This window comes from Rutidosis leptorrhynchoides, chromosome 9 (genome assembly GCF_046630445.1).
Source record: "Rutidosis leptorrhynchoides isolate AG116_Rl617_1_P2 chromosome 9, CSIRO_AGI_Rlap_v1, whole genome shotgun sequence".
NCBI lineage: Eukaryota > Viridiplantae > Streptophyta > Magnoliopsida > Asterales > Asteraceae > Rutidosis > Rutidosis leptorrhynchoides.
In genome coordinates, this window is record NC_092341.1 from 64311270 (window position 1) to 64328283 (window position 17014).

Genomic DNA, 17014 nt, shown 5'->3' on the forward strand with positions numbered 1-17014 from the left:
CTAAGGATAACCTCCGAGGTATAGTCACGCTTCAGTTATACAACCATGTGACATACTTTTCACTGCTCAACGAGAACTCTGAGAGTCTAGGGATAAGTAGGTCTGTGTAATTGGCTCATCCAACTAGATCTACACCATTTCAATCACAAGTTTCAATATCAACGTAATTACCTATTTCTAGCCCAAACTAATATTTTGGTCAACATTTCCTTGATCTGCATACTCCGGACATCCTCCCGCTTTATTTACTTTTCCGCAATTAGGACTTTAGCTTAAATCAACTACTATCCTTTATCTAGATAATTTAAATAAAAGAAAATTATCCACTTGATCTTCAATTCATTAAACCATTCAAAAACACGACCCTAGGTTAACTTACTCCTACTACATTAGAAAGTTAAAGTAAATTTAGGCCCCGCACAATATAAATTAAACGAACACCTCTGTATGCTATACCGAATCTGACGCCCTGCGACCTAACGACACCGCACGAATAAACCGTCCATTTTGGCTATATCATAGAGAGAGAAGTCTTTTGGCGCCGCTGCCGGGGAATTGAATATTTTGATTGAAAAAGATTTTAAGCAGACAAAAGTATCATTTGGTGGTGTCTAAGAAAGACAATTATACACGGACTTGGTTGTTGGATTTTCCGAACAGTCTCCAATTATATTGAAACCAAAAGGATCCTGCCTCTCCATAGTTGGCCTGGCCACCTAGATACCTAGTAATCTGTAAGAAATCCTATCAATTAGAATATCAATAAGGTTAGCGACCGAATTTCAAGAATAATTGTTTTTAGTAAATTATCGATCCTTTTAGTCAATTAACATTTTCTAAAAGTTACTTTTAAGTCTTTTTAAATAGAAATCATAAAAATGGATCAAAAAAACACCCTGGCATCTATGCAAAAATCATGCTTAGAAGAAAGAGGAGGACCAATCACCTTAGGAACCGAAGGAACTCCTGAAATCAGTTCACATATGATCAAGCTGGTCAGTATGATCTGTAAATTTCAAGGATTACCGACTGACGATCCAAACTTTCACTTAAACAAATTTATCAGTCTGTTTGACTCTTTTAAGAAGGAAGCAAACTAGAAAAACTTTTGAAACTTAATCTTTTTCAATATTCTCTATCTTCACATGCCTAAACATGGTTTTATGCTCTTAACCCGAATTCAATACACTCATTGGAAGAATTAGCCACTAAATTTTTGAACAAATTTTATCCACCTTCTCTGCAAACCTGTTTAAGAAATGACATCACCAACTTTAACGAGTCATTGTATCTAGCATGTAATAGAGTAAAAGTGATGCTTAAAAGATGTCCGAATTACTCGTTAAGTCGGGCAGACATAATCTACACGCTTTACAATGGTTTGACTAAGGATGATAAGTCTCTCCTAGACATGGCCTCGCAAGGCAATTTCATGTCACGAACAGCAGACGAAGCATGGTATCTTTTGGACACAATAGCTGCACAGCAGGAGGATTGGAACAATGAAGTTGCTGAGAAGGATGACATCTTCGCTCATACGGTACAAATGCTGGAAACCAGGTTACAAGATCTCACCCTCATTCTTCAAAGTTTATCAATCCCTAAAAGTACCGATGCTACTTGAACCAGTCTAAGGTATCCTTACCCTAGATGGGCATATAAATAGCAGAATAGCTCGGACTTTAATATACTCCTACCACTACACCAAACTGCTACCCTCTTTAAAGAAGCTTTAGTTGAATTTATGAAAAAGCAATACACGATAAACCTTCAAGTCATAGAATGCTAGAACAAATTTGATACATTGATAAAGACTTTTGAAGAGTTAATCATCAATTTTCAACTTACATTTACACGTTTAACCGCTAAAGCTGAATTAGAGAGTAGTGAGTTTGATGCCATAGTAATAACTAGAGGTAGGAAGGAAACAACTGTTAATATACCCATACAAGATTTTTCCGATAAGGAACCTGTGCCCATTGACCAAGTTGTCAATCCACCGGAACCTATCTCTCCTAAGGCCCCGGAAATCATTCCGCGCGCCCGCATACCTTTCTCAGGTAGGCTTAGGAAGGAAAAACAAGAAGCGCAAATCGCTAAGTATTGGGATATTATTAAGAATTTACATTTGAATGTGCGACAAGTAGATGCTTTAGTAGAAATGCCAAACTGCGCTAAATTTTTCAAAGAATTGCTTTCAAACAAAGAGAGATTAAGAGAGATAGTTAGCTTGCCTTTAAGTGAAGAATGCTCATTAGTGTTACATCATGGTATTCCCCCTAAGTGAGGAGATACGGGAAGATTTACAGTACCTTGCTACCTGCAAGATGTCCAGATTAGCAATGCTTTAGCAGACTTAGGAGCCAGTGTAAATCTAATACCCTATTCATTATTCAAAAAGCTAGGATTAAAAGACTTAAGACCAACCAAAATGACTATCCAACTCGCGAACAGATCAGTTAAAATTCCTCGAGGAATAGCTGAGGATGTCCTAGTCAGAGTGGATAAGTTCGCATTTCCTGTCGATTTCGTCATTATGGATATTGAGGAAGACACAAAGGTCCCACTCATACTTGGCAGACCATTCCTAAATACTGTCAAGGACATAATCGATGTTCACGACAAATCATTGAAACTAAGAGTTGGAAGTGAGGAAGTCACATTTAATGTCGACCGACTCATGAGCCACCCCCGCGAAGAAGATATCAATCTCTCTGATTCTTTTCAAGAACTCGTCAATAAATACCTGGAAGAAACCATGGCTGTGTGTAGTCGAGATCAAATTTCTAAGGATCTATTCTTTACACCTCCTAAAGGAAATCTCGACACTCATTTAGCCGTAGATCTTGGTCGACATAAGTCTCCCCTCTCTGAAAGTAACTTTCTCGGCAAGACTATCCAAATAGCACCACTAGGTCAAGGCATTCCTCTACCACTGTTAAGGGGAAGACCGAATGAACAATCAGACTTCATTCCGATATTTGAAGAACCCCAGTCAGAAGAAGACTGTGTGGAAAATCTTATCTTCGAAACTAAGGAAGACGTTTCGGAAGAAGAAGCTTTAAGAAGGAAAATTTCCAGAATTGAAGAACAAATAGCATCAATGACCACTACTAAGGATGAAGAATCAGAATTCCAAGAGAGGTATGACTCGTTAGACAGAGCAGAAATAGCAAAAATGAAGCCATCTATCGAGGAACCTCCGGAATTAGAATTGAAAAAGTTACTCAAACATCTGGAGTATGCATTCTTAGAAGGAGAATCACAAGTCCCTGTAATCACCTCGAAAGACCTCACACCACAGGAGAAGGCGAAATTGATTCACGTTCTAAAATCACATAAGAAAGCAATTGCTTGGAAGATTTCTGACATAAAAGGAATCAGTCCCAACTATTGCACTCACAAGATCTTTATGGAAGACGATTTCAAACCATCAGTTCAGAGGCAAAGAAGGGTCAATCCTATGATTCATGAAGTCGTCAAGAAAGAAGTAATTAAACTTCTGGAAACCGGTCTGATCTATCCTATTTTCGATTCACCGTGGGTCAGTCCCATTCAAGTCGTACGCAAGAAAGGAGGAATGACTGTAATCTAAAATGAGAATAATGAACTTATTCCAACACGGTAGGTCACCGGTTGGAGGGTCTACATAGACTATCGTAAACGTAATAATACAACCCGGAAAGATCATTTTCCATTACCTTTCATCGATCAAATGTTGGAACGTCTATCAGGAAATGAATTCTATTGTTTCCTTGACAGTTTTTTCGGCTACTTTCAAATTCCTCTCGATCCAAAGGACCAAGAAAAAACAACCTTTACCTGTCCTCATGGAACATTTTCCTATCGACGCATGCCCTTTGGGCTATGCAATGCACCAGTTACATTCCAGCGATGCATGGTTGCAATATTCCATGACATGATTGAACGTTGTATGGAAGTCTTCATGGATGACTTCTCAGTTTTTGGTAGTACCTTTGATTCGTGCCTTTCTAACCTTAACAAGATGCTCACCCGGTGTGAAGATTCGAATTTAGTTCTGAATTGGGAAAATGTCACTTCATGGTGAAAGAAGGCATAGTTTTAGGACATAAGATTTCAAAAGAAGGAATAGAAGTTGATAAGGCTAAGATTGAGACCATTACTAAACTTCCAGAGCCCACCACAGTAAAAGCGGTAAGGAGTTTTCTAGGACACGCCGGTTTTTACCGACGTTTTATTAAGGATTTTTCAAAGGTCACACGACCTCTCACTCATCTCCTAGGAAAGGAAATCCCATTTGTCTTCAACGAAGAATGCAGAAAAGCGTTCAACTATCTGAAGGAACAGCTCACACATGCACCCATCATGATTGCTCCCGATTGGAGCTTACCATTCAAAATCATGTGTGATGCGAGCGACTTCACAGTTGGATCTTTACTAGGACAACAGACGGACAAGCACTTTCATCCAATCTATTACGCCAGCAAAACCTTAACCAGAGCTCAAAAGAATTACACCACCACGGAAAAGGAGCTGCTAGCTGTAGTTTTTGCCTTCGACAAATTCCGTTCCTATCTCATCCTGTCCAAAACTACAGTTTACACAGATCACTCAGCCCTTAAATATCTATTCACTAAGCAAGATGCTAAACCAAGACTTCTACGATGGATCTTACTCCTACAAGAATTCGATATTGAAATTAAAGATAAGAAAGGAGCAGAGAACGTCGCAGCAGACCATTTTAGTCGTTTAGAGAACCCAGCGATGGAACAACTTGCTGAACAAGATATCAGAGACAAGTTTCTGAAAGAACAACTTATGAGCTTAGGAGAAGCTAACATAGGATCGAAATTTACTGATACCCCTTGGTATGATGACATGGCTAACTACCTAGTTGCCGAAGTAGTACAGAAAGAAATGATCATATACCGAAGAAGGAAGTTCTTCAGGGACACCAAGTACTACTACTGGAAAGATCCTTACCTATTTAGAATTTTCCCTGATCAGATAATCAGGAGGTGCGTAGATGAGTAACAAGCAGCAGGGATCCTTCATTAATGTCACCATGGACCAACAGGAGGTCATCATGGAGCAAACTTAACCGCAAGAAAAGTCTACGAATCAGGATTTTATTGGCCGTCTATATTCCAAGATGCGAAAGCAAGTGAAGCGTTGTGACACATGCCAAAGGCAAGGTATTATCTCTATGAAGAATGAGATGCCTCAGACTAATATCCAAGCTTGCGAGATCTTCGATATATGGGGATTAGACTTTATGGGGCCATTCCCGAATTCTAATAGGAAAGAATATGTCCTCGTAGCAGTAGATAACATCTCTAGATGGGTCGAAGCCCAAGCATTTCCAACTAATGATGCCAAAGTCGTCACCAACTTCCTGAAGAGACTCTTCTGCCGATTCCGAGCTCCCCGCGCCATAATAAGCGATAGAGGCACGCACTTTTGTAACACCCAGTTTATGAAAGTGATGCAACAATACAGAGTTACCCACAAAATGTCCACTGCCTATCACCCACAGATAAACGAACAAGCATAGGTCACAAACAGAGCACTCAAGAGAATTCTAGAACGTACCGTCAGCCATTATGGAAATAAATGGGCCGAGAAACTAGATGATGCTCTGTGGGCATTCCGGACTGCCTACAAGAATCCCCTAGGATCTACACCCTACCGAATGATCTATGAAAAAGCTTGTCATCTTCCGCTAGAACTAGAGTGTAAAGCTCTCTGGGCACTGAAAACCTGTAACCTCGATCCTTCAGTAACCGCTAAACATAGGAAAATGCAACTGAATGAACTCGCTGAATTAAGAGACCAAGCTTACGAGACGTCATACATCTACAAGGAACGAACGAAGCTGACGCATGATGCAAAATTAATTCCTACAAAGTTCGCTCCTGGAGATAAAGTTCTACTCTTCAATTCCCGATTCAAAAAGTTCGTTGGAAAATTCAGATCAAGATGGAGTGGCCCATACAAAGTTATTCATGCTTTTCCACACGGAGCCGTGGAATTAGAAGGACCCACTGGAAACTTCAAAGTCAACGACCACTGGTTAAAAGCTTATCTAGAAGACCACGACAAGGAGGAGCACCTCTTCTCCTTCAATCCATTTTGAGGATCTAACAGGAAAGTCGAGCTGTAACGAATTGATAAACAAAGCGCTCTTGGGAGGCATCCCTTGCTTATCCTTTTTATTTTACTTATTTTATTTTCAAATTATTTTCAGTCTACAAATATACTATTTCTGTGCACTAACCCTAAGCGCCATACTTGCGCTTAGTACTTACAAGTTTGTTGAATGTATTTAGGCAAAAATGCCAAGTTCAGGAGCTTCTTATTGCATTCCAGTGCACAGAAAAAGAACTCCCCAAATTTACTCTTCAGGAAGCAGTGCAGATCAGTTTAGGCCATCCACAGGACAGTTAGGTCCAAGACGTATGATCCTCGAGAGTGTTGAGGAGGACACTAGTACGGCACCACCAGCTCCTCCGGTGCGACTTTCACGACGCCTAGCATCGAGACCAGCTGAGTTTTCAGAGTTACCAGAGATACGTGAGCTGCAGACTGTGATTCACTATGGAGCCACTTTGAACGATCCAGATGTTACTTGGGCACTACTTAGAGACCAGAAGAGAGTTTATCGACCTTTCAGAGCGTACCTTCATCTTGAAGGAATGCCTAAGAGTACTCTGGGACCTTCATCGCTCAGGCTAGCACGCCGTGTCCCTCCGACACGATAAGCTACTCCCAGGCATTCCACTCCAGTCTCGGTCCGTTCAGCCACACCAGCCGCCGCTCCGACTCACACTGCTCCCATTACGCCACCTGTGCCTGCCATTTCACCTTCCCTATTACTGGATATGGTTCCTGCTCATGAGCTACCAGAGGGCTGCCACTTAGTGACAGTGCCCATATCAGTAGAGCCACCCATGGCTCAAGTTTTTGAGATTACCGGGAACATTCCCGAGGAAGAGCCGTTTCCGAGTTTATCACATCTGGAGTTGCCGTCGGACCTTTGCCTAGACACGCTTCTGAGTCCCGAGATGGATGTAGGGAAACCATTAGAGTATTTGCCGACACTGGAGGATGACGATGATCTCTTCAGATACTTTACAGACACCGCTCAGCAGATTTGACAGGATAGTATTCCGTAGACTACTTTACCTTACTTTATTTAATTTTAATTTAATCTTTTTAAAGAATTGTATGACAAGTTATATATAGTGGAAATGCTGCCTTTCTCCTTGATCTTCATGCAAAAATTTATCGAGAGACTGGTCCTTTCCAGCATTAGGAGAGCCATGGCCATAGACAAGCGCAACACTAGGAGAGTAACCTAACCGTAGGGAAGTAATCTTTCCTCAAATCTCTTTCAATTATCACGCACTAAAATCTCTAAGTGTGGGGTCATCCCCGCACCAAACTCAGAGATTCTAGAGGCGCTGTCCTTAATTTATCAAATATTAAATATTCTATTTCAGAGAACATTAGGGACAATGTTCCTCTAAGTGTGGGGTATTGGGTAAAGGTTTAAGGATAAGTAACCGTAAAAACGCCAAAGTTTTGAAAAAATTCTTTTGTCTAAAAGTCACTAGCAAGGAATATTTCGGTAATTTAGAAAAATTCTTACCTCTTTTTACCCAAAATTCTTAAAATTGCTAGAAATCAGTTTTCGAAACATTTACTAGAATGGAACGATTAAGTTAAAAACTCATGGTTTATGTTAAAAGATTCCTTTCAACAAAATATGTTAAAAGGCTACGCATGACCAAGCACGACCCCTACTCCCAAAAAAGTGAGGACTTTTGGACCCAAAGTGTCTGTACGATCCATCAAATCTACAACACTTTGTCAATTCAATTGATGAGCGTGCCGGTGTACGGTTCAAGTTAGAACTTGGTTTTGACATTCATTTCGAGGCCAATGGTTAGTAAGCGCCATACGTGGTGTAGGTTTGATACTCTTTCCGAAATCATTCCGAATAGAGAAAGACAAAAAGCCATCCGTTTCCGTTTTCACTCCACATAATTTAACCCTGACCAACTCACACAAAGAGTTGATGAATCAGAAACATTCACCCTAAATTCACCACCAAAAATACACTACCCATTCACCTTCATTCCCTTTCCATTTATCAAGAGATCCAGAGATTGATGAAGAGATAGATCAATCAAATTCGCTTCACAAGCACTTTTTGAAAAGATTCTGAACCCCTGACTATTTTTGATAAGTCAAAGACCTATTTTCGGTGAAATATCACTTCCTCTCTAGGCACCGGGAACAAATAACAAAAGTTATGAAGGAAGTGTATGCCAAATTTTTTTTTTTTATTAAAGAGTAAAGTCTCTAATAAAGGCAAGAAAAACCCGAGAAGTTGTCCAGAGAAGATCTACATCAAGAGTCAAGAAAATTCTAGACAAAGTCTTAGCGAAATCCACATCTTCCGAGGAAAACTCTTACGAATTCTCAAGCCGTTCTCTATCCAAAAAGGATACCCTGAAAAATTGAAATCTATCAATTCTCTCAAAAGTAAAAAGATCTGGATAACTTTCACCCATCCATAAAATTTCCAAACCCTATAACCCGTCTTCCTCTTGAAAGAATGCCTAGGAAGAAGATCAGTGCCATCCTTACTTAACCGGTGGAGATATCGATGCTTTACCAAGCCTATGATGAGAACTGATACACGACACGACTGGCTTCTGAGCTACAATACAACTAGATTAGGCACCCTAAACACTTGAGTGATATGAGTGATCTGCTAGTGAGAAGCCTGGTCATGTATACTCTACATCTGAGAGTTGGAAAGTACACCTTTTTCACTATGGACGTGACTGGAATCTAGCAACTAAATCCATCGAAGTTCGAAACTTTTTCTAATACTTTCAAAAGATGTGACGACTTCTGATAAAGGCATAATAAAAGAACTGAGGATAGACGAGGGAGAATCCATTAGAAAGATCCTTATAATCCCGCTATTTGCTTGAGGACAAGCAAAACTAAGTGTGGGGTATTTGATATTGGGCAAAAAGTCACGTTTTTACCCCCAATATTGATCCCTAAAATCCACAAAGTTCCAAAATTTATCACAAAAATAATCGCTTTGTTGGTTAATTTTGTAGATTAAGTAATTACAAAGGCGATGCAAGAAGAATCAAGTAAAACGAAGCTAAAACGAGGAATCTAGAGCGAAAACGGTGAAAGACAAGAAAACAAGTTACGATCCAGGAAATCAGGCTGACCTGGAAAGCCAAACGGCTTGCCAGGCTCAGAAATAGCCTACCAAATGGCTTCAGCAAACGGATTAGGATTAGAACTCAACTCACTAATAAACCTAGTGCTTTACTAAGAATAACCTCCGAGGTATAGTCACGCTTCAGTTATACAACCACGTGATATACTTTTCATTGCTCAACGAGAAATCTTAGAGTCTAGGGATAAGTAGGTCTGTGTAATTGGCTCATCCAACCAGATCTACACCATTTCAATCACAAGTTTCAATATCAACGTAATTACCTCTTCCTAGCCCAAACTAATATCTTGGTCAACATTTCCTTGATCTGCATACTCCGGACATCCTCCCGCTTTATTTACTTTTCCGCAATTAGGACTTTAGCTTAAATCAACTACTATCCTTTATCTAGATAATTTAAATAATAGACAATTATCCACTTGATCTTCAATTCATTAAACCATTCAAAAACATGACCCTAGGTTAACTTACACCTTCTACATTATAAAGTTAAAGTAAATTTAGACCCCGCACAATATAAATTAAACGAACACCTCTGTATGCTATACCGAATATGATGCCCTGCGACCTAACGACTCCGCATGGTCGTCCGTTTTAGCTATATCACATGTAAATACCAGATTCATTAGGTAGAATTTCAATTCTCAGAAAGTATTTCAAAACACCAAGATCTTTTATCATAAATTTAGTTTTAAGAAAAGCTTTAAACTTGTCAATTTCTTTAACATTTTTACCAGTTATAACAATATCATCAGCATAAACAAGCAATGCTATAAAAACATCATCATTTGACTTAACATATAAAAATGATCATTAACACTTGGTTTAAAGCCATGCTCAACCAAAGCAGAATTTAATTTAAAATTCCACTGCCTTGGGGCCTGCTTTAATCCATATAAAGACTTTGTTAATTTGCAAACTTTAGTATGATTACTTGAAAAATACCTTTAGGTAATTTCATGTACACTTCTTCATGTAAGTCACCATAAAGAAAAGCATTATTAATATCCAACTGATAAAGAGTTCAATTATTTTGTACAGCTAATGTAATAATACATCTAACTGTTACATGTTTCACAACAGGAGAAAAGGTTTCATCATAATCAATTCTCTCCTTTTGACTATATCCCTTTACAACAAGTCTAGCTTTATACCTCTCAATCTCACCATTTGATTTATATTTAATCCTATAAACCCATTTATTACCAATAGGTTTCCTGCCATGAGGAAGATCAGTAATGATACATGTATTATTCCTATTAAGAGCTTTCATTTCTTGATTCATAGTCTCAACCCAGTTACTATTCTCAGAAGCTTCATAATAAGTTTTAGGTTCATAAGACTTGTTCAAATTAGAAGTAAAACATCTATTTTCAGTGTTTAGAAAAGAATAATTAACAACTCTCTCAATACAATACTTGAATTTTCCTTCAACTAAAAAATCATCAAATTTCTTTGGAAAAACTTATTCTCTGGTAGACCTCCTTACAGATTGAATGTGTGTAGGACTAGTGTGAGTATTTGTAAAATTATTGCCCTCAGGAGATGATATGTTATCCATGGGAGTTGTAGAGGTACTTTGACCATCACTAGGACCACTTTCATTACTAGGAGATGAATCATCTCTTGTAATGTTATTATCTCTAGTGGAGCCTGTAGTACCACTACCATCACCATCATATTCAGCTCTCCCTTCATCATTGGGACTTAAGGTGTTTTGGTTTATTGAAAAAATTTGATCAACAAATTATTTTTATCAGAAGTATCAACATTAAAATTCAGATCAACAGATTCAGACTTCAAAGGGAAAATGTTTTCATAAAATTTTACATCTCTAGAAAACAGAATACTTTTATTTTCCAAATTTAACAATTTGTAACCCTTTTGAACATTACCAAAACCAATCAGAACACACTTATAAGACCTACTAGAAAACTTATTTTCTGGATTTAAAACAGTTGCATAACATAAACATCCAAAACACCTTAAATGAGAGAGACTAGGTTCTTTTTTAAACACACATTCATAAGGGGTCTTTACAGAGAGCACACTTGAAGGAGTCCTGTTAATCAAATAGCAAGTAGTTAAAATGCAATCACTTCACATATTTAAAGGTAACCCCCCTTGAAACATAAAAGCTCTTGCTACATTAAGCAAGTACCTATGTTTCCTTTCTACAATGCCATTTTGTTGTGGAGTGTATGCACAAGAGGTTTGATGCACAACACCTTTTGCTTTTAAAAAATTATTCATTATGTTGTTCACAAACTCAGTTCTATTATCACTTCTTAAGACTTTGACATTTTTATTAAACTGATTTTTAATTAAACTAATTACAGCTAATACATTATCAAAAGTCTCTTCCTTAGTTTTCAACAAAAAAATCCATACAGCCCTTGAAAAATCATCAACAACTGTCAAAAAAATATTTATATCCTTCTTTACTTTGAATTCTAAATGGACCCCAAAGGTCTAAATGCATTAAATCACCTAACTCTTATGATTTATGATCACTAAGAGGAAAGGGTTCCCTGGTTTTTTTTGCCTTATAGCAGATATCACAAGGACAATCTTCTTTAAAATCTTTTAAATTCAGTTTTTGTTTTTAAACCTTTAAGACTTGATCAGATAGATGACCAAGTCTTGCATGCCAAAGTTGAGCAGAAACATGACGAACACACATATTACAAGACATACCTAAAGTATTCAAATTTTGTTCATCAAACATGTAAAGACCTCAAGACTGGCTACCAGTCCCTACAGTATTCATTGTTCTCAAGTCCAGAATAAAGCATTTATGTTCATCAAAGCTTATAGTCAAACTACTATCTTTTGATAGCTTAAAAATAGACAACAAACTAACACAATATTCTGGTACAACAAGAACATCATGAAGTATGATATTATTTGATAATTTCAAATTTCCCACTTTAATGACTTTGGCTTGAGTTCCATTTAGATGACCTACTGTTAAATTTAGTTTAGAAATATCAACCAAATCAATTAATCTAGTTTCAGACACAGTCATGTGCTGATTTTCTCCAGAATCAATTATCCAACCTTGGCTTTTATTTTTCATTTTGTCATTAATGTGACTATTGAAGAATCTTTTAAAATTAGTATTAAAGAACACATTATGATTTACAAATGTACCTGCCATGTTGGCACTAGCATCAACAGGAGATGCATTGTCATTAATCAAACTTAAAAGCTTCATCAATTGTTCCTATGTTAGACTTGCAGGAGCAGAATTCACATTAGCAGAATCATCCTTATTAGACACACTATTATTTGAATAAGATCTATTTTCAGAATTCACATTGTTTTGATTTCCACTAACCCTTCTTCTGAAGGATGGTGGATAACCAATAATTTCAAAACATCTATCAATAGTGTGACCCAGCTTATTGCATTTGTTGCATTTTAAGATTTGGTTTTGATTTCTGTTATAATTGTTATTGTTTTGATAATTTCCAGAATTATTACCAGCCTTATTAAATGTATTATTAGATTGAGCCACAAATGCATTAGCCTGAGTTTTACTAATTTTATCAATTGAGATTCCTTTATGTGATTCTTCTCTTAAAATTATAGCATAAGCTTCTTTAACATCTAGAACAGAATCTCTTAACAAGATATTACTTCTAACAGTAGTATATTCATCACTTAAGCCCATTAAAAACTGCATCAATTTCATCATTTTCTTATGCTCTTTATGTGATGTAGCTGCTTCACAAGAACAAGCAGTTGCACCACAAGTACAATCTGGTGAGGACACCATTGCATCATATTGTTTTCACAAAGTATTAAGTTTATGATAATACTCAGAAAGAGTACTATCATTTTATTTAAATGTATTGATTTGTTGATGCAAGTTAAAGATAATAGAAGTATCAATTTTATCATATGTTTCTTTAAGTTCATTCCAAACTTCTGTAGCATTAGTTGAAAAAATTTGACCACAATACAGATCTTCAGTAACAGATCCAAGAATCCAGGATAGTACAATAGAGTTGCATCTATCCCATTGAGAGGCAAGAACCTCATTAGTTTTACTTCTTAAAACAGAACCATTAATAAATCCCATTTTATTCTTGGTAGAAAGAGCCAATTTCATTGACCTACTCCAAATGTTATAATTTTCTGTTCCTTTTAATTTGATTGAAGTTATTGGTGTTCCAGTGGTATCATTAGAATGAAGATAAAGTGGATCACTAAAATCTAATTTATTAATCTGTGTAGCAGAATTACTATCACCCATTTTAACACGTAAAAAAACAAACAAATAAGCAGTAATATATCAAGAAGAATAACAAACACAATTAATTAATTAACTAATCTGAACTGTACTTGATCAGGTTTTCACAAGTTTCAAGAACTTGGATCAAGAGTTGGGCACAGTGATTAATTAACCAATAAATTGCAAATCAGATAATCAACTACACACAGATAAAAAAACAGTAAAGCAATTAAGAAAGCCAAATAATATGAATAAACGTGAGACTCCCCTTCGAAGATCAAGGGAAACAAGAGAAAAGAAGAAACGATCAGTGGAAGACTTCAGTTGAGAGACAGAAACCTTAACCCTAATTTTAAGAAAATTAGGGTTTCAATATCAATCACCACCCACAACACACAGGTCATTAATCTAACCCAAAGAAGACCCTCTTGACCTCCAAGAAGCCTTAAACAACGGCTACAAACACCAAATCACGAACAAACCCTAGAACTTCAATCGAAACACAATCAAGAGCGTACCCGCTCTGATACCATGAAAACTTGATACAAACTAACAATAATTTCACTAATCAATCAGAAACACAATTACACAAACAAAGAATCAATCCAGAAATCACTATCTATCAAAATTAACACTATCAACTCTATACTCACATCAAATGAGTATACAGGAATAAAGAAAACACTCAATCAATAACACAAGATGTGTATTGATCTCACAAACACAAAATAGAAATCTGGAGAAAAAGAAGATTGATCAGAGATTGATGAATCGATGACTGCACAATTTTGGAATGAGAATGTTAACCCTAACAGGAAGATAGGGTCTTCTTACATACGGCTTGACTTGTGGGCTTGTACCATAAGTTGGGCTTGTCTAATAAACTTCATAAGTGGGTTTCAGCCCAATCCAAAATAAATTAACCTTCTAAGCCATCTTTTAAATTGCACTTCTAAGCCACTTTTATTATAAGCAATAATAAATTAATCTTCAAATACAATCCAAAGCTTTCTTGAATAATTTCCAGTCTGCAACACTTCAAGTCATCTGCTACACAACAACTATGAGCACCTTTCTTGAAAACCTGTTACATTTCTAGAAAACACCACAAATAAGTAATGATAAAACAACAATATTCAAAATAAGTTTGAATGATATATCATTTTGAACAGTTGTATATTCGAGTAGATGATGAACGAAGCTTATATTATGATTTAGGTTCACGAATTCATCTTCATTTTATGTTGATTATCGCTGTTTGATGATAGTGAAATTTGAGCTTCATGATATGATAAGCTCGAACAGTAGATATTTTTTATGTCTTTTAATTTTTGAAACTATTTAATTTTATTTTTAATTTTAATTTTGATTTGGTTTTAATTTCTATTTCTATTTGGATTTGGATTTTGTTTTGTATTTGCATCTGAAATTGGATTTAAGTAAATATTAGGGTTTATAATTTTAGGGTTTATGAGATGAAGATAATGATGAAGATATTAATGACTAGTGGTATAATTTTTAACAAACTTCAGGGACCAATCGTGTATATTTGACTAATGATCGTTAATGAATTTGACGATGGTTACCTTTTCTTCAATGTTTTTTTAATCAGAATCCTTTTCGGGCTTCAGTGAATTGGGGGTTACCTTAATTATCAAATTGGGTAACTTATGTTACTTTTTCGGGCCATTTGCCCTTAAAACAATGTTTATTGTATTTATCAAAACAATGTTTTCGATTTGGTTGTATGTTTATGTTTATATTCGTTTTCTCCTTCCATGGCTTACATGAAGGATGTATTGTAAATATCTCGATGTAAATTGTTATAGTAATGAAATGAACTTGTTGCCTTTAAAACAAAATATATCAAAACAATCCATTACTGCTAATGATTTTCCCACAAAACGCGCAGGCATTACTCTCATTGTTATTTAATAAAATGTCACCTAAGATGAACTCCGTAATAAGTTATAAACGGGCCAAATATATTTTCATAGAGTATAAATCACCAGAGTAGTAATTTAGAAATAGGAGTATAATAATTATATTATAAAAACCAAAAATATTATGGTTGGTCCTAAACGTTTGTATCAAAAATCAAGATGGGACTTAAACTTTAAATCGATCTTCGTTGATCCCAAATTTTTAATATTATACACGATTGGTCCCGAAATTAACAACTCGTTAGTAGTTTCCGGTTAAGTCAGTCACGTGCGTTAAACATGATGGGTATTATTGGTATTCGCTTAAAACTATGTAACCCTAGAACACTCGTAAGTATATAAAGTCAGGGAACATTTGTGATTAATTTAACTAATTAACTATACGAAGCCACTTTCAGTTCAATCACAATGTCAAAATGTTGAACCTTTTTTATTTTTTCAATAAAAGAATTACTTCAATTTGTTGTTGGTGGCTTGGTGCCACTACCGTCAAAGGTCAAAGCTAATTTGAACGTCTTTTTCCCCAAACTCGTAGTATTGTTGTTTTCACTTCTGTATAAATTTGTGATCTTAACTTTACTTGTACTTTATTCATTAACTATTTACTATATATAAAAAAGTAATTTGAAATTGTAAAAGTGACTATAGTATGGACATAAAGATGACGATGGAAGAAGGGAGAAATGAGATTGGACACCATTTGCATTTGTTGCGTGTTTTGATTGACATTAAAGCCAGGGGATATTGTTGATTATGGTTGGTCCTCAGGCTTTATATACATATGAATGTTCTAGGATTAGTGAGTTTTAAGCAAAGGACAATAATACCCATCCTGTTAAATGCAAGTGACCGACTTAATTGAGAACTACTAACGAGTTGTTAACTTCGAAACGAATCGTGTACAATATTAAAAACTTGGAACCAACGATAATTGATTTAAAGTTTAGGTCTCATCTTGATTTTTAATACAAATGTTGGGGACCAATCATAATATTTTTTCTTATAAAAATATGTAAAAAGAGTTAGGGTTCATGAAACTTATCAACAATTACGTATACATGATTAAGACATGCATAAATTTTATAATGAAGATTATCTGTTTATATTATAAGAAGATAGTTTAGGTATATGTTATATATAATATCATCATCATCATTATATCATTATTTAAAGTGACAAATATATATATATATATATATATATATATATATATATACACACACATTGATCATGACCCAAAAAGAAACATTGTATTTTTGGTTCGGTATAAAACCTAGTAAATATAAATATGTAACGTCGTTAAGTGTCAAATATTAAATTAAAATATAATTAACCCCAATAGCGTACCGTATATATGTTGAAGATGTAAAGAATTTGATTAAAGGAACAAGAATTTTAATATGACTTGAACAAGTTGTAGAAATTTTGTTGCCTTATTTATTTCATCTAGAAGGATGAAACATTGTAACAAAAAAGGAAACCAGATAGAAATAGCTTGGAGATTAAGTTAAACTTGAAAGACAAGTCAAGCTTGGAAGGCAAGTTAAACTTGGAAGACAAGTCAAGCTTGAAAGA

The 17014-nt window shown here is 35.8% G+C and overlaps 1 protein-coding gene across 1 annotated transcript; it reads right to left on the bottom strand.

The window, feature by feature from the left end:
• Positions 1 to 13100: 13100 nt before the first annotated feature.
• On the bottom strand, positions 13101 to 13517 carry LOC139868119 (uncharacterized). The gene has a single exon (XM_071856455.1). The coding sequence runs from the start codon at positions 13515 to 13517 to the stop codon at positions 13101 to 13103; it is 417 nt and encodes a 138-aa protein (XP_071712556.1).
• Positions 13518 to 17014: the final 3497 nt, after the last annotated feature.

Bases quoted from the DNA above. Each gene is read 5' to 3' on its own strand.
- LOC139868119 (XM_071856455.1), bottom strand. From the start codon at position 13,517: ATGGGTGATAGTAATTCTGCTACACAGATTAATAAATTAGATTTTAGT.